General features: G+C 35.5%; 1 protein-coding gene across 1 annotated transcript in view; it reads left to right on the forward strand.

Moving 5' to 3' along the window:
• Nucleotides 1-22,948, forward strand: part of SGCZ (sarcoglycan zeta) — a 461,792-nt gene that overhangs the window by 335,793 nt on the left and 103,051 nt on the right. Inside the window, exon 3 of the mRNA XM_077772719.1 lies at nucleotides 6,987-7,074. Coding sequence (XP_077628845.1) covers nucleotides 6,987-7,074 — 88 coding nt within the window. The remainder of the gene's footprint in view (nucleotides 1-6,986; nucleotides 7,075-22,948) is intronic.

Below are 22,948 nucleotides of genomic sequence, written 5' to 3' on the forward strand. Positions count from 1 at the left end.
AGAGTAGAAGGAGTCTGGTAAATTCTGTGTGGTCTGAACACAGATCCAGGTAAACATAGGTAACCTGAGTGCATTATGTTGTAAATATGCTCAGATCAATTCATTCACTCAACAGACATTTACTGAACATGAACTAGGTGCCAAGCATGGCATAAACTAGACTTTCAAAAGGCTGCATGTTTAAAAGAAAATGACAACACACTGCGCTCTCAGGACAGTTCGGTCTAATGGAGGATATAAACAAAGGAATGATCAAAGCAAAGCAAAGCAAAAATCTTGTGACAAGTACTGTGATAGTCATTGACACTCATTGTGAAATCAGAGAGCGGAATTTTCATTCTGGAGGAGCAGGAATGTTTCACAAAGAATGCAACTTTGGGGCCCCTGGTGGCTCAGTTGGTTGAGTGTCAGACTTCAGCTCAGGTCATGATCTCACGGTTCATGGGTTCAAGCCCCACATCAGGCTTTGTGCTGACAGCTCAGAGCCTGGAGCCTGCTTTGAATTCTGTGTCTCCCTCTCTCTCTGACCCTCCCCTGCTCACGCTGCCTCTGTCTCTCTCTCTCAGAAATAAATAAAACATTAAAAAAAGAGAATGCAACTTTGAGCTGGAACTTGAAAAGTACCTATAATTTTGCTAGTTTTATGGAGAAGTGGATAAGAAGTTCAGGTTTAGGGAACAGAAGATGAGAATACACCAAAGAAGCATATTTTCAGAAATATGAGACATTTGTGTCATTTTTGCATGGTGAAATAGTAGGAAAGAGAGCTACAAAAGCAGAATTGGATCATATTATAAAGTACCTTTTATGTTATGAATGGGAATTTTTTCCAAGCTGAGAATGAGGAATCAATAAGTGTTTTATTTAGTTTTGTTTTAATTCAAGCAATCCAATATTTTAAAAAATGTTTTAGAAATATAACACTACAGGGGCGCTTGTGTGGCTCAGTCGGTTAAGTATCTGACTTCTGCTTAGGTCATGGTCTCAGGGTCTGTGAGCTCGAGCCCCACGTCCGACCCTGTGCTGAGAGCTCAGAGCCTGGAGACTGCTTCCCATTCTGTGTCTTCCTCTCTTTCTCTGTCCCTCCCCCATTCACTCTGTCCTTCTCTGTCTCAAATATAAATAAACATTTTTAAAAAATAAAAAAAGAAATACAACACTGCACATGAAGAATCAATGTAAAGAAAAACTGGTTATTGTGATGTGAGTTATGACTCTATTTTGGAAGTGGTCTCAGGAAATGACTGGAAAGGGTATATTTAAGAGACACTTCTAACACAGCTGATTGGATACTGAGGAAAAGGAAAGTGGAGAATTTGAGGAGGGTGCAAGTTTATTGCAAGGTTGTAAAATTTCTGTCAGTGGGGATAAGAAACCTTACCTGGTTTAAAAAAAACAAGCAGGTAAGACTGTATCAATTTGAGACATTCCATGCCACCTTCAAGCCATCGACGGGAACAGCAGGAATCATTAACTATGTTTCCTTTCCCGAATGCAAGTAGAGAGACTCTTATAGGTGATACATTCTAAAATATGTGTGGGAGGGCAGTTTCGGAGTATGTCTAGAACCTGAGAAAACAAAGTGAAACAAAATAACGAGACTCTTATGGAAACAGTGGATGATGGCACTGTGACTGTGGAGGTCACCTCTTATCCTCTAAGACAGCGTGTGTTCAGGTAGTCCTTGTAGACGCTGCAGTGTTGTCAAGTTATCCTTTCTCCTTCTTCTTCTTTTTAAAAATGCTTTATTTATTTCTGAGAGAGAGAGAGAGAGAGACAGCATGAGCAGGGGAGGGTCAGAGAGAGAGGGAGGCACAGAATCTGAAGCAGGCTCCAGGCTCTGAGCTGGCAGTCAGCACAGAGCCCGACGCGGGGCTTGAACCCACGAACCCTGAGATCATGACCTGAGCCGAAGTCGGACGCTTAACTGACTGAACCACCCAGGCGCCCCAAGTTATCTTTTCTTCACCTAGCTTTCAAATTTATTGTCACATTTTGATCTGACATTATAGAAAGCCTAGAATTTAACCACCACCAGAGAGGTAGTATCTCATAGTAGTTGACAAGGAAATTCTAGACCCAAATTGCTGGGTTCAGATTTTTGCTCTGTCATTTATTACCTGTGTGATTTAAAGCAAGTGACTTATACTTTCTTTGCCAGAGTTTATTCATTTGTAAAAAAGAAATGATAGTAGCTAGAACTATTATTAGTAGAATCCTGTAATTACAGTGAGGAATAAATAATAAAACCAAGCACTAAGAGTACCTTTAGCAAAGGCTAGATACTAATCTAAGCGATTTGTATATATCATCTCATCAATTCCTCATAAAAAGCCCATAAATTATGTATCATTATCCTATTTGCAGATGAAGAAATCATGGTACAGAGATGCTGAGTGATTTGCCAAGTCAAGCAGAAAGTGTTTGAGAGACTTACTATCTGAACTCAAACAGGGGGTATACTATGTCTTACAACCACTTTATTTCTTGATTACTTCATGGGTGGTTTGATTTTAAGCCACATAAGTAGATGAACTCATACATGTTAATGTGTTTAGAACAGAGTCCAGCATGATTAAGCTAGTAGGTGCTAGCTAATGCTCCTATGCTGCTGCTATTCCCACTAAACTTAGTAAGTGTGAAAGAAGGAATATCTAACGTGTCTTATATACCCACACATATATATAACAGCAATATCTTCGCATCAGTCTAACTTCTGCTTTGTAAGAGAAATCTCTGCTACAGTAGCTTATTACTGGTAACATTCTCTGGGCTTTTTGTTGGTGGTGTTTTTTATTTATGTGGTTAATTGTCTGGCTTTATGTGGTAGGTTATGAACTCATTAAGAAAAGAAAGTTTATCTCCCTTGTTTCTGTTTTTCACCCAGTAACTAGCAAAGAGCTGGGTACATCGTAAATAATCAGTATATATTTAGGATAAACAAAGGTTGACACAATAGAAATGAGAAGAAAGAGATTTTGTTTTCCCCTAGTCAGTTGCACTGCCTGTGACAAAAACATCGAAATAAGGACATTTTGCATCATTTTTCTAAAACCATTAGCAAGGTTTCAACCAGGACCTAGGAAAAAAGAATGTGTGCAGAAACTATCATAAACAGGGGACTTCAGGCCCACTAACATCTTCCTGAGTCTTCCATGTGCTTTGCCTCAAGGGTAGCAAAGAAGGCAAATAGGTTTCCTAGAGTTACAGCCAAAATGCAGGTAAAGTGCAGAATACTATGACATACCTGCCACAGGGGTTTTCTTTGTTTTGGAGGACAAACGTTGAATCAATAATGAAGTTTTTTTCCCTCCAAAAAGAAAAGATATTTATATTACTATATGGTACAGAATAATATGACACCTACTTACTTACCCTCACACAGAATTTATAGGTCTTATTCCTACTTACCAAGTAAGTTTCTCCCCTTTGTGTTCTCAGTAAGAACAAGCTGTAAGAGAATACTGCTATGTTGTGAAATTAGACACTAACTTTCAAAGTCTTGGAACATGGAAATATAATACAAAGGACTATAAGGAGGGCATGGAGAGAAGAGAGTGGAAAGCAATGATTTATTTGTGGAAATGCTTGTCTTACTTACAGACCTTTGGAGAGAGGAACACAAGAAAGGGGCTTTATTAAGCCTTAAATGTCAATCATTTTTGGACAGAAGTAGTTTCTTGGTACTAATTTTTACCTAAAGACAGTGTCTTGTATTGGATATTTGGTATTTGCTAAGGATTATACCTTCTTAAATGATTGAGTTTCTATAAGTTTTATCATATACATTTTTATCACATATGTGTATATTTTAATTAGTACTGAATGGACATTATGTGAAAAGTCATGCATAAGCCAGGGTTCTAACTTACAGAGATGTGACCGAGCTGATACATAATATAGAAATGATAGTGTGATTTTTCAGGGAAGATGATGCACTCGAATGCACTACATTTTGTGTAACGAAACGTTACTTGCTTTTATTTAAATCTTGTTTGTTTGTTTGTTTGTTTGTTTAAGTAATCTCTACATCCAACATGGGGCTCGAACTCACAACCTCCCGATCAAGAGTTGTATACTTTTCCAACTGACCTAGCCAGGCACCCCAGTAGTTTCTTGTTTTGACTCAGCTCACCTAATTGTATTTTAACAGATCAGTATAACATAATAATATATCAATGCTACATGAATACAGCATAGACGATTGTTCATTACCCCTGCTAGCTCTGTTTCTGGTTTCAGTAAAATGATTGCCATTTTTATCATAGTAAAGTTTTAATCTAGATAGATAAAAATTGAATTCTGAGGGGATATTTAGTGGACTAATGAAAGAGGAGGGATGAATGCCTGGGGGAGAACCTCAACGTTTCTGTGGTTACAGTAGGAGAAAAGTAGATGGAAGTGTTGTAAACTAAGACATAATGATTAAACGTTTACTTCTAACCCAAGTCTGTCTCTCTACTAAATTAGATGAAATTCTTATTGCCCTTTAAAAAATAAAAAAATTAAAAAAATAAAAACAGGTCATTATCTTAACAAAAAAATGGATTTTTCTCTAGTCTTAAAATATTTAGTAAAGCAATAATTATTTTCATATACTTACATAGTCCTGAAATTACATAATGTTAATGGTTATGCTTTTCTATGCTACAGTTCACAGAAATTTAGGCTTAGCAACCAAATAAAGGCATATATTGTCATCAGGTTTTAAAAATGTAAACATTAATTATATATGTTATTTCATATAAATATTGTAACAATCTGAATTAAAATTCAACCAATATATTTTCATGGCGTTTTGAACTACAAGGTACTTTATAGGCTTCTGCTGTTTCTTACATTCACATTGATTTTATTTAATCAAAAACCTTTTTTTAAATGCATGAATTACATGTAATTAATTGTATCAAATGGAACCTCTGTGTGCTTTTAAGAACCATGTTCTTTGTGTTGTATCCTTACTGGATATAATTGCACGCAGTCCTTAGTCCATGACCTATAGTGTAAACAGAATTAGAACATATTGCTCAACAAAAAGATGTAATTAATTTTAAATATTTTAGGTGTTTTCAAAGATGGATATTCACAGCATAGAAGTACCTATGCAAAAAGGACTAGATTTATTTTTGAAACTATACAGAGAGCACTTGTGATTTATGGCACAAAAAATGAGTTGTGATAAAAGAAGCAGAGAATGAAATTAACTATAGTCGTTGTACAATCAGGTCTCACTCTACAGAATAAATGTATTCTTCAAAATGTGGAAAAGTAATTTTTAAAATTCAAACCTTGAGGCTCCTGGGTGATTCAGTTGGTTGAGTGTCTGACTCTTGATTTCAGCTCAGGTCATGGTCTCAGGGTTGTGGGATCAAGTCCCACTTTGGGCTCTGCACTGTGAGTGGAGCCTGCTTAAGATTTTTTCTCTTTCTTTCTCACTCTCTCTCTCTCCCCTTTGCGTCTCTCCCCTGTTCATTCACAAACTTTCTCTCTAAAATAAAAATAGATAGATAGATAGTAGATAGATAGATAAAATCTTAGAGTAGACATAATAGCAAAACCCACTTTTAAAAGAAAGTGTGCACGTGTGTGTGTATGTGTGTGTGTACATCTTTACTCACTGCATTGCATCTAGTCAGATGTACAAATCGGCTTTAGGAAAAAGCCTATAAGGTCCATCTATGTAGATCCAAATCACAAATCTCAAATCTCAAATCCTAATCTCCAAAGAATTTTTATATGGCTTGTATATAAAAGCACTTGTGTGTCTACACTGACATAGAAGTGGCATTACCACCTGGATGGTGAGGATGGTACTGGGAGGGATTCTCGTAGAATAATATTACCTCCATGAACACAGGTACTGTTCTGTTTTGATCACTGAAATTTCTCGAGCCTCCAGATTACAGCACTCGTAGTGAGCACTCAGCAAATACTTGATGAATGAACAGATGGACAGTTTGTAAATGATCAGCCTGCCTATGTTGTAGATCATAAAAATGCAAATGCAGGCAATTGTCAGTTACTTGTGTGATGCATTGGTGGCAAAAGCCCAATATGCAGGTTGCTAAGACAGTGCTATTAATCCTTCAATAAATTATGTCACTGTTAAGTCCTAAATCAGTGATGAAAGTAAACATCTAGCCGAGGTCATATATACTAAATGAGAATTTCCAGGCAAATACCTTATATTCTTATATTCTATATACCTCCCTACATAAGCCATTTTATGTTTTCAGGGCATTTCCATGTGAGGTAAATAAACAAGCTAATATCATGTTTATTATGAAGATTTATTTATCCACTCTAAATACCTAGTTAATGCTTTTTCTCAGCAGCATGCTCAGTAGTGAGGTTATAATTGTATATGCATGACTGCCATGGCCCCTGTCCCAATGACATTTCATCTTATGACAGAAACAAACAAGCAAGTAAAGACATACATATGCAAAATAAACTTGTCTTGTGATAGGTATTTTGAACAAAATAAAAGGAGACCGGGGGCTTGAGGATTGAATGAATCTGTAGTTAAGGTGATCAGGGGAGGCAATTTTGAGGAGATGGTATTTAAGCTGGCATCGGAAAGTTGCAAATTTAACTGAAAAAGGGATTTCCTCATTTGGGCAGGGTCTAAAATGTCTCCACGGTAGGCATATATTCCATTGGAAATATATGGAGATGGAGAGGGGAGGCGTTACTACACCTTGTCTGTACAGCCATCGGTAGACTTGGAAATCAATTGCATCAAATAGTTTATGTCCATTTACCAAAGTGGAAACATTCCTACCCCGTCAAGTCATTATTATGAAGCACCTGTATCTTCTGATCATATTGTTCAACCAATGTTTGAGACGTTAAAATAACTGCTTAGAATAAAAGAAAGATAGAATTCTGGTAGTACCCAAACAAATGCAGTATAGTTTTATATATTAAGTTTGACTATATTTCTATTTTTTATTTGATTTCTTTATTTTATACATGTTTCCCAGGATAGTCCACTGGTCTTACAGTCTGACAGGAATGTAACAGTGAATGCGAGAAATCACATGGGGCAATTAACTGGACAGCTGACCGTAGGTGAGTGCTTCGGGGTAAAGATTGCTTGTACCATATTACTCCATTTAACACTTTGTGATTGTTTAAATTGGGGAAAGCAAAGGCATATTATTTCTCTAATATAAACTAAACATCCTTTTTTAGCCCAGTGACCTTGCACATGATTTGATATTTCGTAAGTTAGTTATAGTTTCTTTTATTCACTTACTCTTGTCAATGTATTACTATGAGACAATTACATATATTCTGGTATTACTCTTAGGTTATGAAATGCACCATTTTCCTAACAAATATCTCCCTAGTGTGTGCTAATTTATCAGAAACAGATTAAAACATTTGAGATATAACATCATGTGGTCTATGTATCCTTTATTTTAGGTAAATCATTTCCTAATAAATATTATCTACTAATAATAATTAGAAATGATATAGTATTTAAATATAACAAATCTTAGCATTTATCAATTACTTATAAATTCGGTATTGAGATTATCTATATTTTAAGGCTTATATGCTTTGGAAGTTATAAATATAAGTTAATGATAAAATATTAATATTTTCTCATATTGTAAAGAAATTAGAGATTCAGATTATGTGGCATTATTATTTGACTTAATTATGAGAAAAATGACAACTAAAATGTCAGTCCTAATTACGTAAAAAAATAAGATTTGATTTATGTGTAAATGCTAATGTATCGTTATAATACTATATTTTTCTGTGGGGAAATTATGTAATATTGATAATATATATGTGTATGTAAAAATATATTATAAATAGTAAACTACAGTTTTGAGGAATGAGTTATCCTTATCTTAATGAGAAATTAAATACCTTAATACAAATGCACGTTTCCAATATTTCTTTTTAAATTACACAAGAACAGGGCATTTGAGATGTGAGATATATAAACATGGATTTGATCATCTACTTCCTTTGTAGGTCTATGAAACTTGTTTTGAACTGCTATTTGCCTTAATGAAGCCAAAAATGAAAATTATACTTTAGCATACATGTATTTCCAAAACTATATAATTGTACTTTATTTATAATAATTAAATTTTATTTTATGCATTGTTCACATCGTTAAAGTTGGTCACTTGTCTTCAGCTGAATACTGAAGGATAGAAATAAAACGGGGATAAACTGAAAAGTTGAATAAGAAATAATATTCACGGGCAGCCCTAGTTTTGTTTGAACGTATTTTTTTTCAGTAGTCTCCTTTCTTTAAATTTCAGTTTCAAGCAATCATGTTTAGGAAACTCCAGAGGGCTGCCTTGTGATCCTGTGGTGGAAGCATGAAAAGAAGGCCCATAACGTCATGTCTATAACATTATCTCAGTAAAATATTAATGCTAATTAGACATGAAATAATCGGAATGTAATTGTTCTAAATATTTACTTTTAAAATCTGCTGAAAGTCACGATCTTATGCTTCATATAAGATCTCATATCTCATCATCATTCCCCTTGTTTAATGTTCAGTAAGTTTTAGAGAATAAATGAACTCCTAGGAGCTGCAAGCCTTGATTATCAGAATCATTTACTCATCTTTGATATTTTCATTTCCATTCATCAAAAATGAATGGCATAACCAAATTATATAGAAACCTTAATTAGATTCTGTGATTTCTCATTTTTCTGTCTTCATTAATTCTTCAAAGCTTAGAGCCATGGCTGCCTTAGATAAGTCTTACTATATGGTCATAATAAGACAGAGTGTCATTTGCAAGACATTAAACCAAGTGATATTAGCATTTAGTACTAGTTTGCTTTTCATAATTCACATTTTGATGATTAAACACCACATAAAATAACAACAACTAAGGGCAGCTTCTGCAGTAGAGTTGACTTTTTGGTTTCCTGAGATCTTAGAGGCTTGCCTTCCTTCATTACCCAAGGGGATTTACAAGAAAGCCAGTCAGGGACGGGGAGAATTGAGTAGCAAGGTGCCAGAACAGAGGCGTCACTTCTGTTTCTGTGCCGCTTCTAGCACCTGTCAATCACATTTGATTTATTTATGATAAGAGAAAATATGCTTGATAAGAAAAATTAGGCAGCAGGATCCCTAAGGAGAGTATTTTTCTTTGATTTGTTTTCTTAAGATTTTCAGTCAATTTATGCTAATACTAAAGTCCATATGATGAAACTTTAAACTGCATTTTTATTTTGATTTTCAATGTTTACTCATTTATTTTGAGAGAGAGAGGGAAGGAAGAGAGAGAGAGAGAGAGGGCACAAGCAGGGAGGAGCAGACAGAATCCCAAGCATGCTCTGCACCATCAGCACAGAGCTCCACACATAGCACATGAACCACACAATCATGAACCTGAGCCAAGATCAAGAGTTGGATGCTTCACCAGCTGTGCTACCCAGGCTCCCCTAAATTACATTTTTTAAAACACCATGAGTTTGAAATGAAATGGAATGGAATGAAATGAAATGAAATACTGTAAGTTTATAAAGAGATAAAAAATTATAAGGTACATATGTGCAAAATTACATTAAAATTAGCCTATTCTTTATCCATATGGAAGCTATTTGTATCCTGTATAATTATTGATTAAACCACATTGACTGGGGCGTTTGCGTGGCTCAGTCAGTTAAGCATCTAACTCTTGATTTCGGCTCAGTTCTTGACTTCCTGCTTTGTGGGTTTGAGCCTCACATCGGACTCTGCATGGACAGCACAACGCCTGCTTGGGATTCTCTCTCTCCCTTTCTCTCTACTCCTTCCCATCCCACGCTTTCTTTCTTTCTTTCTCCAAATAAATAAATAAACATTGAAAAAAAAACCACCCACATTGACCTTCCTGGGTGTAAAGAGAAATGTTACTAATGGCATTATCCAACTATGTTTAAAGAGAAACATCTGAGCTTTTTATGGAAACTAGGTTTTTTTCTCACATACACTGAACAAAATGTACACATTGTTTAATAGAAGGAAAGCTGGATGATAGAGTGTACACTATTTTTTGCATCTCTATGTCAGAAGAGGCATGGGCCTGCTAATATCATAGCACAGTGGTATAAAGAATGCATAGAACAGGACCACAAAGGCAGTTAGATAAAATAATTGTGGGAGCAAGAGGTAGAACATGTTTACAGGTTCAACTTAATTCAGGGATAAAAATCTAGACTCCCCTGAAAGAGATGATATATATGTCTATTAAGTATCGCTTATAATATATGCCTTTCCTGGGCTTGTTATTGGCCAGATGAAATGAGAGCCCAAAATGTTACTTGTTTGTGGCTGGATCTTTTCATTTCAGAAGGGAAGTGAATTGATGATAAAATGGATACCGTTTAGTAAAAACTAAAGACCCTAACCAAGACTCTTAACTGTGTTGATATCCCTTGCCCACCTCAATATATTTCCAGCATCTAAGGCAGGCAGGCAGGCAGACAGACAGACAGACAGGCAGGCAGATAAGACACACACACACACACACACACACACACACACTCAGAGCATTCAGGCTTCCCCACAGAATTGGTGTAAGGAAAGTACTGGGAAACAGGGTCAGCATAAGTTTTAAAGACACATTTCAAGTCCACCCCTACCACACAGAAAAATTGATTGAGACATCAGTATCTTATTCAGTGCCATATGCTACAAGATAATTTCAGTCTAGAAGCTTTTCCAAAAATATTTCATAGTCACCTAATCATGGCAAAATAGCCCTTCAATAATGCAAGCAGTGAATAAAATCGCATAATTTCTAAAATTAATCACATCATTTAATCACATCACTTTATTTTAATTATTTTAATTTTTAAATGTTTATTTTTGAGAGAGAGAAAAAGAGAGAGACAGGGTGTGAAAAGGGGAGAGACAGAGAGAGAGGGAGACTCAGAATGTGAAGCAGGCTCCAGGCTCTGAGCTGTCAGCACAAAGCTCAAACTCATGAACCACAAGATCATGACCTGAGCTAAAGTCAGATGCCTAACCAACTGAGCCACCCAGGCACCCCATAATCACATAATTTTAATATTAACTATGTTACTATTAGGAATTTATTATACAATCATGTTTATGAGATTGTTCAAACCATGAGTATTTTTTAACGTTCCACAAATTTATGTTAATCCACATACCCAAATATTCCACACCTGTCACAAAACATGTTGGCTAGAAAGCCACTTTGATTATAGCTAATTATTAAGAGATATTATAGAAAACCAAAAAAACAAATCAGAACATAAACTCAATGAAAACTATTTTTAAAATAGGAATATATCGGGGCGCCTGGGTGGCTTAGTCGGTTAAGCGTCCGACTTTCGCTTAGGTCATGATCTCGCGGTTAGTGGGTTCGAGCCCCGCGTCGGGCTCTGTGCTAACAGCTCAGAGCCTGGAGCCTGTTTCAGAGTCTGTGACTCCCTCTCTCTCTGACCCTCACCTGCTCACGCTGTCTCTCTCTCTCTCTCTCTCCTAGAAATAAATAAAACATTAAAAAATTAAAAAAAAATAAAAAACAGGAATACATGGCTTTTCACTAAGCAATATTATGAGGATAATCATGTGATTTATATATCAAAATGTTCTAGCAGAGTATATTCACCTAGAAATCATAATTTCCTCAGAAACTAGTTTCAGATAGGAGTTATATTTTAATAGGTAAAAGCCTGGATTCTGGAGCCAACTAAGTCCCAGATCTGTCCCTTCCCAGCACTGTGACCTTATGTAGGTTACCCTGGGCATCCTCCTTCCTCCAGGTTTCCGTGGGGATAATATCCATCTCATATGATAAATGTGAGCATTAAATAAATGAATATATGTGAAGTACATGGGATACTTCCTGGAGCATAGAATGCATCATGTATATGTTAGTAATTATCATTTTTATTAGATCTTTATGTAAATAATTCGGTACAGTTGGCCAAGCTTGGTTTTACTTTTCTTCTCTATGAAATGAGAATTTTGCTAGATTGTCTCTGTGATTCTTTTTTGAAAGTTAAACTATTTTTACCTTCAGGAGAGGAAATTAGATAATGAATCCTCTGGTCCCTTAAATTCCCCACTATTCATGGTCCTGGTAAAAGGACAATCTGGTTGGACTTTTTTACATCTTAGCCACAAATTATAAATATATATTTTTCATTTAAAATCAAGAAAGTATGTAAGCACAAGTAAATCAACATTGTTGTTGTTCTTAGTTTTTTACCAAATTTTGGCCTATAAAAATGTTTTTCATGATGTTTAATCACAAAATAATCCAGTAAGTCCAATCAGTTCGTTTTTGTCAATACTAAACATCAGCATGTTTTGTCCCTAAATGAATGGAGAAAAATGTAGATCAGGGTTTTATAATAAATATTTAATGACCCCTAAAGTGACATGTAATCTTGCATTAAAGCAATTACTGCGAACACCTGAGAATCACTTAATTGACTGCAGATGGTGTAGGACATATAAAAAGTAGAAGGTTACAGATTATTCTCACGTACCAAATTTATGTTTTTTGTCATTGACTCATTTTTTTAGCTTAAAGAATGCTGTAACAGTCTGGGATGACTTAATAAGAATGAATATTTTATGTAAAATAGGCCATGCAAATCTTGGAGAACAGATCAACAAAACACGTAGTTTTAATATTGCACAACTTTTTAAATGATTAAATGCATTGATGATGTTTGAGTTCATTATTAGTATTAATTAATTAATTAAGCTAATATTAATCAACTTAAGAAAATAGTACATTGAAGCAGATGACTGTGAAATTAGAAAGATGGCATTCTTAAAATTAAGAACCTTTAATCTGTGTAACTCAGGTGTACCAAGAATTACAGTGTCTGAAGAAAGGACAATAATGTGCATGTTTTGGAAATTTGTATCACAGAACCATTCGTGTCATTGTTTGAACATCCTGAATCATTACACCACTTCTGCAGTGTTACTGTTTGTTATGAACTTAAAAATGAAAAAATGCATTGTCTCCAATACTCCATTAAATTCTCAAGTATTTGCACAATTAGATATGTGGAATCAAGGAATACTAAGAATTTTTCTTCCTGGAGGACCTAGTTTGGCTAGACACTTCCCACACATCCTGGTTTCTGTTCCCCTCCTTCCAGGTACCCCAGGTCCTAGTCTGGGACCAGTCACTGCAGTCTCTTGAAGCCAGCTCTGCTTAACAATGCTCTGTGTTATGGTTCTACAGACCATCACCCTGCGGTGATGAACATGGGTAGCTAATCCGCTAAAATTGTCAGTGGATACCAATGCTCTGATTGATCAGAAAACATCTTTAAGCTTTCTCCCCTTTCAGGCAAAATATATGGTTGGGAAATACATCTAATGTTGAGAATTTCAGAATGAGGGGGATAAGACAAAGTGAGATACAGTGGTCCCATTAAGATATTTTGTAAACCTGGCATACTCCCCTGTTATAGCCCTGCCTGGGCCAGTCCATCTCCTTATGTAATGATAAAAGGAAGTAATATAGATTTTTTCAAAGAACATAATGCAAGAACTCAGTAAGTGTTTCTAACTGTATAATACAGGGGAAAGCAGTAAAGAGATGAATGACCATTTTACTAATTCTATGATTACATAAAGCTACTCAAAATATGCTACGACTTTAGCTCATTGTTTAGATTTTAAAATTAAGATTATAAGAAAATAAAAATAACCTATTACAGAGTTTGTGAAGGATAAAATTAGAATAAAGTAAACAAACAGAAAAAGTGGTTTCTGACTTCATATTTTATATAGGTAATTAGAATTATAGCTATATGATTTATCTGAAATTAATGACTGTAACCAAACTTTGTTTTTAATGAAGTTCCCTTCGTGGAATCTCAGAATTATAGGCTCATTTGAGTTTCATGTATAATTGACTTATTGAACATGCAATTTTGTGTTGGTCTTAACAAGAAACTTGTCTTTAGGAATTTGGTTAATGGGGCATACTGTTCACAAATGTAAGGTTATGGGACTAATTATCAAAAAACATCTGGTAGTAGGAAACTAAATAAAATTTAGGGGTTCATATGTACACAGAAGATCATTTACTTGAGTATCAGGAGGCCTAGATGAGGTCTTAGCCAAGCCCAGATAATTATAGAATAATACTAATTGCCTGGTCATGGAATAGAGGAGATATACCAAGGAGGGCCATTACATGTGATGGCCTAGGTCTATTGACTACATTAGCTTTTTTCTTTTGTTTCACTTAGGATTATGTGCCTATTCTTATGTGTAGTTTTGGAGAAATTACAAGTCAGGTAATGCATAAACAGAAAAAGAAAGCATGGTGGGAATAGAAAACTGAGTATAGGAAGAGAGGAAAATGAAGAGCAATTCTTCTGTTTCCAAGTATTTATTGGACTCCTGACAACATACTCCTCATAATTAGAAAAGAGGATTACCAAATCTCTTAAGACTACTTTAAGATTGCTATCAATTCCTTAATCAGCATTCTCTGGTTAAAGTATATAATCAGCTCAGTCCACTTGCAATCTTTTCCCATAATATTCTCTTTAGATATTTTGTCATATTTTGCCTGAAATTAAGAATATCTAGTTCTATGCATTCCCTTAATGTAGGTATTGATCCAATTTTTGGCATGGTTGGTTTTAAATCTTCCATTCTGAGGTCACATGTCTGATGCTTTGTATTCTAAATGCTCACAAACACATCAGTCTAACATATTTTGATACTGCATCCTCCCATACATCTTTCCCAAATAAATAAACATGTTAACTCATAATATTTGGAACCCATCTTCTCTCCTGTCATAACATTTAGAAAAAAAAAATCTCATTTTTAATCTTACATTGCTTTTTCCAACCTTTATCATTTTACAGAGATTACCCAAATTAATTCATCACCAGTTAGGTAAGTGTTTTGGGGTGGGTGGGACAAGGCAGATGGTTCTGAAAGAATTAGCTTTCTTTCTCCATACTCTGTCTTCTTAAGTCCTCAAGACTGGATCTCCTTATTCCCTACATCCGAAGGTTCATTTCTTACCCATTGTGAACCTCTTTTAAATGAATCAGCAAATTTATCAACCATCTAAGCCACATTGGAGAAATTGTGGGTAAATATGTGTGGAGAATAAAGCTTTCAAAATTATATAATAAAATATTATTCATACATATTTTTTATATTAAAAGCTCTGAGAAGTCATAAACCATAATAATTACTATAAAATAACAGGTGCAGACAATAGCAAGTGCTAAAGTAGATGTAGAGGTACTAGCACCCTAGAACACTCTTCTAGACTGCAATTAAGTGAGTATTGCAATAAACCAAGTCAGACTAATGTTCTGGCTTCCCAGTACATAGTAAAGTTATGTTTACTTTGTAGTTTATTAAGTTTGCAATAACATGTCTTAAGAAAACACTGCATGCACCTTAATTTAAAAAGGACTTGATTGCTAAAATCTACAAACCATCATCTGAGCTTTCAGTAAGTCATAATCTTGCCTTGATGGGTCTTGCCTTGATGTTGATGGCTGCTGACTGTTCAGTGTGGTGACTGCTAAAGGTGAAGGTGGCCGTGGCAATTTCTTAATATAAAACAACAATGAAGTTTGCCTCATCCTTTCATGAAGGATTTCTCTGTAGCATGTGATGCTGCTTGATAGCATTTTACCCACAGTAGAGCTTTCATAGTTAGAGTCAATCTTCACAAACCCTGCTGCTGCTTTATCAGCTAAGTTTATGTAATATTCTGAATCCTTTGTTGTCCTTTCAACAATATTCACAGCTTCTTTACCAGTAAAACATTCTATTTCAAGAAAGTGTCCATAAGCAGCAGCCCCTCATCTGTTCAAGTTTGGTCATGAGATTGCAGGAATTCAGTCCCATCTTCTAGCTCCACTTCTAATTCTGGTTCTCTTGCTGTTTCCACCACATCTTTAGTTTCCACCACATCTAGTGCAGTCTGGAACTTCTCAGAGTCATCCATGAGGGTTGGAAACCACTTCTTCCAAACTCTTGTTCATGTTGATATTTGGACCTCTTCTCATGAATCATGAATGTTCTTAATGGTAGCTGGACTCGTGAATCATTTCCAGAAGATGTTCAGTTTACTTTTCTCAGATCCATCAGAAGAATTATCCTGTATGGTAGCTACAACCTTACAAAATGTAGTTATTAAATAATTAGACTTAAAGTTGAGTGAGTTCCTGATCCCTGGGCTGCAGAATGGATGTTGTGTTAGCGGGCATGAAAACAACATTCATCTCATTGTCTATTTCCATCATAACTCTTGGATTACCTGGTGCATTGTCAATGAGAATGATATTTGAAATAAATATTTATTACTAAGTAATAGGTCTCAACAGTGGGCATAAAATATATTCAGTAAACTATATTGCAAACAGATATGCTATGACTCAGGCTTTGTTGTTCCATTCATAGAGGCCAGACAGAGTAGATTATAGTTATTGCCATAATTTTTAAGGGCCCTGGTATTTTCAGAATGGTAAATGAACATTTGCTTCCACTTAAAGTCACCAGTTTCATTAGCCCCCGCCAAGAGAGTCAGCTTGTCCTTTGAAGCTTTGAAACCAGGTGTTGATTTTTCTCTATCTATGCAAGCCCAAGATGGTGCCTTCTTCCAATAGAAAGCCCTTTCATCTACCTTGAAAATCTGTTGTTGAATTTGCCACCTTCATGAATTATCTTAGTTAGGCCATCTGGTCAACTTGCTGCAGCTTCTACATCAATAGTTGCTGCTCCACCTAGCACTTTTGTGTTATATAAACGGCTTCTTTTTTTTAAACCCCATGAACCAACTCTTCTGGCTTCTACCTTTTCTTCTGCAGCTTCCTTGCCCCTCTCAGCCTTCATAGAATGAAAGAGAGTTAGCACCTAGTTCTGTATTAGGTTTTGGCTTCAGGGAATATTGTGGCTGGTTTGATCTTCTGTCCAGACCACCAAAACTTTCTCCATATCAGCAAGAAGGCTGTTTTGCTTTCTATTTTTTTAAAACGTTTATTTACTTTTGAGAGACAGAGAGACAGAGCATGAGTGGGGGAGGGGCAGAGAGAGAGATGGAGACACAGAATCCAAAGCAGGCTCCAGGCTCTGACCTGTCAGCACAGAGCGTGATGTGGGGCTCGAACTCAGAAGCTGTGAGATCATGACCTGAGCCGAAGTCAGCCGCTTAACCGACTGAGCCACCCAGGGACCCCTGTTTTGCTTTCTTATCATCAATGTATTCACTCAAGTAGCACTTTTAACTTCTTTCAAGAACTTTACCTTTGCAATCATATCTTGGCTAACTGGTGCAAGAGGGCTAGCTTTCAGCCTCGCTTGGCTTTTCAACATGCCATCCTCACTAAGCTTAATCATTTCTACCTCTTGATTTAAAGTGGGAGATGTGCGACTTTTCCTTTCACTGTAACACTTAGAGGCCATTGTAACTTATTAATTGGCCCTATATCAGTATTTCTCTGTGTCAGAGAATAAAGAGGCTTGTGAAGAGAGAAAAGGCTGGAAGAATGGCCCCTCAGTGGAACAGTCAGAACACACATTTATTAAGTTCTTCGTCTTAATGGGCATGACTTGTGGAAGCCCAGAACAATTACAATAGATCCCTGATCTCAGGTTACTGTAATATGTATATAATAATTAAAAAGCTTGAAATATTGTGAGAATTATCAAGATGTGACAGAGACACAAAGAGAACAAATTCTGTTTGAAAAACGGCGCTGATACGCTTGCAATTGAAGCAGAGTTGCCACAGTCCTTTAACTTGTAAAAACCATAATACCTGCAAAATATAATAAAGTAAAGCACAATAAAATGATGTATGTCTGTCAAGTTAGCAAGATCACACAGATATTGTTAAATTACTTTAGGAAACTTTTGATAAGGCATTTGGCAAATGTCTAACTACATTTCTTGCTCAGATATCAGAAAACGTTTAATAAGTGGTCATTTGCTACCAAGGTACTTATTAACTCTACTGAAATAAAAGTGAGTTTAGATTAGTCTCATTTCATTTTCAGTCTTAAGATTGTTAGAATTATTTGCAAAAAGAATATTCCAGCTAGCACCATCATCGCTAAAGCTTGCCCCATCTGTTTTTATGTCATCTATATTCTTTGGCTAAGTTGTATGATATACTCTTTAACATATCAAATATATGTAGGTAATTCCCAAATCCCTCCCTCTAACATTTTGTGTCTTCTTCAAGCCTAAGAAACTAACAAACCAATTGCTTTTTGGCTGCTTACCTGATTGCAAACTCAACATAAATTTGCCACTACTTTCAAAAGACTAACAAATAATGTATATCTCCATAGTTTTTAGTTTTAAAAAATGGTGGTAGCTAAGTTTCCTGTCAATGATAATACTGCCTATTTGTAGAGGTTTGTTTGTTTGTTTTAATTTAATGCAGTCTCCCTTTAAAAATCGGCTCCTGTTTATTTTCTCACTCACACTAAACTGATCATTTGGAAGAGTCCATCACTATATTTTTTTTCAGTGCAACACTAAACAGGGCACCTCTGCTTTTGAAAAACCCCCTCAAAGTTCAATGAAAATAGAAATTATCTATGGTATTTGTTAAAACCACATTGATAACAAAGGGAACGAGATGAGTGCAAACAATGTGAAACTACTGGGAATTAAACATACTCCACTGAATAAAATTTATAACCCTTAAGAGTAAGAAATTTCCAAGGAAAATGTGTTTCAAAGGAAGAGATGCTGCAAGGCTGATTTAGTGTCAAATAGAAGTTCACGAGGCCATTGGCTGGGCATAGGAAATTAACACTGAATGTGCCTCTTCAAAATAAAAACCAAAGGATTTTCTTTCCGTGCAGAATATTTAATGGATTGAGGAAAATGTTGGTAGGGTCATGATAAGTAATAAGAATAAATCATTTGGAAAGAGAATCTCATAAGTGTTTCAAAGAAAGAATCTTATGTGACATTACAAATAACTTACTGATGACTATGGGCATAAATGGGATTTCTGGCCTCCTTCCTTCCTGCTATATTATGCCTCTTTCCCCCCACTGGTCGTTTTGTAATTTTTATAATAACATTATAAAACCTTTTCTGTGTCAGAGCCTCAGTAGATTTAAATTTATACTTTTTCTTTCTTTCTGTGTAGCAAACATAGCCAGAGGAACCAAAATAAATATTTTAGTGTAACTGAGCTTTCGCATATAATTATATTGGAAGAAGCATACAGCTATATAACATATACTATACATGGACCCTCAGTTTTGGCACAAAGCCAAACAAGGCACTATTAGAAAGTTAAATGCTTTTCCAGCTCATTGTTCCTGCATCTCTCTAGTCTTCAGAGCTGGAGATATTCCCTCTGCACCTGATACCAGGTATACATCCACCATAGTCCCTAGTGCTATCTTATCTGCTGATAAAAATACTAGAACCTACTGAAGTATTACTTTTTGCTCTGTGATGGTATTTCCATCCCACAATAAATCTATTCATGAGTATATTAAAGTAACAAGTAATGATCTACTTTGTCAGGAATAATAGTTGGCATATGGAAGAGCGAGGCTTAAACTTGACAAGCTAGTTAGGTTCACATTGTATCGTTTTCAATGTAAGTCCAAAAACTTGGGATATTATTTGTGATGAAGAGTCACTTTAAAAGTTTAAGCTCAATGTGGTACAGTAATATTAAAAGCATGCTTTGCGATACATATTAGAAATAAAAGGATGAATGACAATGTATCTAGAGTATGAAGATGTATGTATATATATATGTGTGTGTGTGTGTGTGTTTAATGTTTATTTTTATGAGAGAGAGTGTGTGTGCAAGCAAGGAAGGGGCAGAGAGGGGGGCAGGATCTGAACTGGGTTCCACGCTGATAATGGAACCCGTTGTGGGGCTCGAACTCACAAAATTACAAGATCATGACATGAGCCAAACTCAGACGCTCAACCGATTGACCACCCAGGTGCCATGAAAGTATATTTTTAACATGTGTCTTAGTTTGGGTCCACTGGAAACAGAACTGGCCAGCTGGGTGCAGAAAGTGTAGAGAAGAGGGCTTATAGGAGAACACACGAAAAAGGAAGAGAAAGGTGGGTAAAATAACTGTAGAAGAGATGAAGCTGACCTTTAATGTCCTATAAAGAACTCCTGCTGCCAGGAGTTAAGCCTTAGTTCAAAGTGTCCTGGGAAGCAGAAAAGCATCAGAGTGAGGACCGTGGGCCCTGGGTCCAGACTACACGAATCTAAATTGCATGCTGTTATTTACCAGGTGTGTGATTTGGGCAAGTTACTTAACCTCTCTGTGCCTGAGTTTCCCAACTGTAAAGTGGACAAAATGCTAATACTTGCCTTGTAGGGTTATTTTGATACTTGAGTTGACGTTAAGTAAACTTTGTAGCACATTGTAAGCATTACAGAAGTGCTAGTTGCTATCACTTTTAGTGGTAATAGAAGTAGTTTCTTAGTGGGAGAATAGGCAGAAGATAATCTGTACTCAGAATACCTTAATTTATATCAGATGGCCTGGATGATCACTCAAGGTAACATTTAATTCTAGCATCTTAAGTTTATTAAGTGTTATCACTTGATTTATCGGTGTAGGCAGGTGCTTCTATGTGTCATGACATTCATGAGATTGCTGCTGGGCAATAAGCACAATTAAATTACCCATAGCATCTGGCCCTTTAACCAGTCACTGACAGGACATTAAGGTTTTATATTTGTTTCCTCTTAGTGTTCTGACATCCCAACAGTTCATTAATTTTGGTAAAAAATTGTACTGTTCTTGATGTGAATGTTTTAGATAAACATAAAAATAGTGAGTTTCATGCCTTTTATTAAGTGCATTATTTTAAATTGATATTTATTGAATGTCTACATTAAAATCAATCTGAACACTATCATGTGCACTTTTTAAAACTGAAGTTATTGGTTCTCCCGAGTTAACTTACAAATGTAAAGCAATTCAAATGAAAATACTAATGGATAACTTACAAGCTGGAGAAATATTTCAAAAAATATTATTGAAATGAAAAGCCAAAATAATTTATATATATATATATATACACATATATAAAATATATAATATACTATATATGTATATAATATATAAAATCCTTTATGTATATAAAATACTTTATATATATATATAAAATCTTATAAACACAATAATTAACATGGTTTGGGATTAGATAGATCAAGAGCAATAGAATGGGATATAGAGCCAAGAAAGACACATGTATCTACAATACTTTAATATAAGATAGATATTATTTCTATTCAATGAGGGTATGAGAAAGGGACTATTTATCTCATTTGAACCTCTGAAAAAGTTTTCCAGTAGCTGGCATCAGCACTCTCAGTGTCTTTGAGGATTCCTGTTGTTCACGTACATTTTCTCCAGGCTGTTGTGGTTTTAAGCCCCACTCCCACCTCTGGTTGGAATCCACACTGGACAGACTATCTGTGGGACTCTATCTACATGGTGGTCATGAGAATTAATCGATCAATATGTGAAAAGCATATTACCTACTAAGTAGAGAGCCATCTGTGCTAGCTATTGCTGTTATCATTTTTATTTCAGTGAATTAGTTCAGTTTTATTTATTTAACAAGTATTTATTTGGTGCTACCATGTATCAGGGACTGTGCCAGGAATGCAGATACAGTGGTGAGCAAATACAACAATGGTTGCCTGTAGTGGGAATTGTAGATGTGAATCAATCATAAAAATCACATCTAAATGTGACAAGTACAAAGAAAGCACTTAGTAATACATAGTCTTCTAACATATACTTTCCCAGTTCAGAACCACCATTTTGATAGTAAACAAATCCTCACACACACACACACAGACACCGACACATGTGCATTAAGGCATTACTTACACATTACCTTTCAAGTCTGTAGAAGAAAACTGCATTTTCATTTGTTGGCATTTTTTCATCAAGGCTCCTAGCTTCATTATTTTCTGAGCTCCCTCATCTTGGGCTTCTTGAAATTCAATGTTCTATTCTATACAAGGCAGACCAAATGCATCCTTTATTTCTACTTGTTTCTTGACCTCCCTGCCCATGGCCCAATGCTAATGAATATACTACCTCAATGATTAGAACATCTACACCAACACAAGATAACTTATACAAATATGTATTTCACTCTTTGTTTCCCACAACTTTAGTTGGTTGAAATGGTCACATTTTTTTTTAAATCAGATTGAGGAAGCTACCTTCTTTACCAACTTTGCACCATTTTTTATAAATAATTACATTAGTGGATTTTAAGTGTTCTGAAATACTTTTTTTTCATCTGTTGAAATGATATATCTCTGTCTCCTTTATTCTACCCATAGGCAAATTACATTAATTTTTTGAACTTTTATTTTGAAATAATCATAAAGTCACAGGAAGTCTCATAGAAGTGTACAAGGAGATCCCATATGTCTTTCACCCTAACCTCCTAATGTTCTATCTTGTATGATTACATTGTATAATACCAGAGCCGGGAAAATGGAGTTGGTACAATACAGGAGTTTATTCAGATTTCACCAGTTTTACAAGCACTCATTTGTGTGTATGTGTATGGACATCTATGCGATTTTACCACATGTGTAATTTTGCATAACTTCTACTGCATCAAAACACAACTCTTCCACTACAGGATTCTTCTGTGCTACTTCTTATAGCTCCCAATTTTCTATTGTCTTCTTTTGTTAACTAGAATATTTAGAACCACAGAGATTGCATGGTGAGGGCCAACATACTTGCCTTATGACTGATTTTAGGAGAAAAGTATTTAATCTCTCACCACTCAATGTTAGGTATAGGTTTTATTTTGAGTTGAGAAAGTTCCCTCTACTTCTGTTTTGCTGAGAGTTCTTCTCACGCGTGAATGGTGGACTTTGACAAATATATTTTTCCTGCAACAATTGACATGAGTTTTCCTATTTAGATAATTGGATTA

The sequence above is a fragment of the Crocuta crocuta genome, unplaced genomic scaffold, assembly GCF_008692635.1.
Source record: "Crocuta crocuta isolate KB4526 unplaced genomic scaffold, BGI_CrCroc_1.0 scaffold140, whole genome shotgun sequence".
Classification (NCBI taxonomy): Eukaryota; Metazoa; Chordata; class Mammalia; order Carnivora; family Hyaenidae; genus Crocuta; species Crocuta crocuta.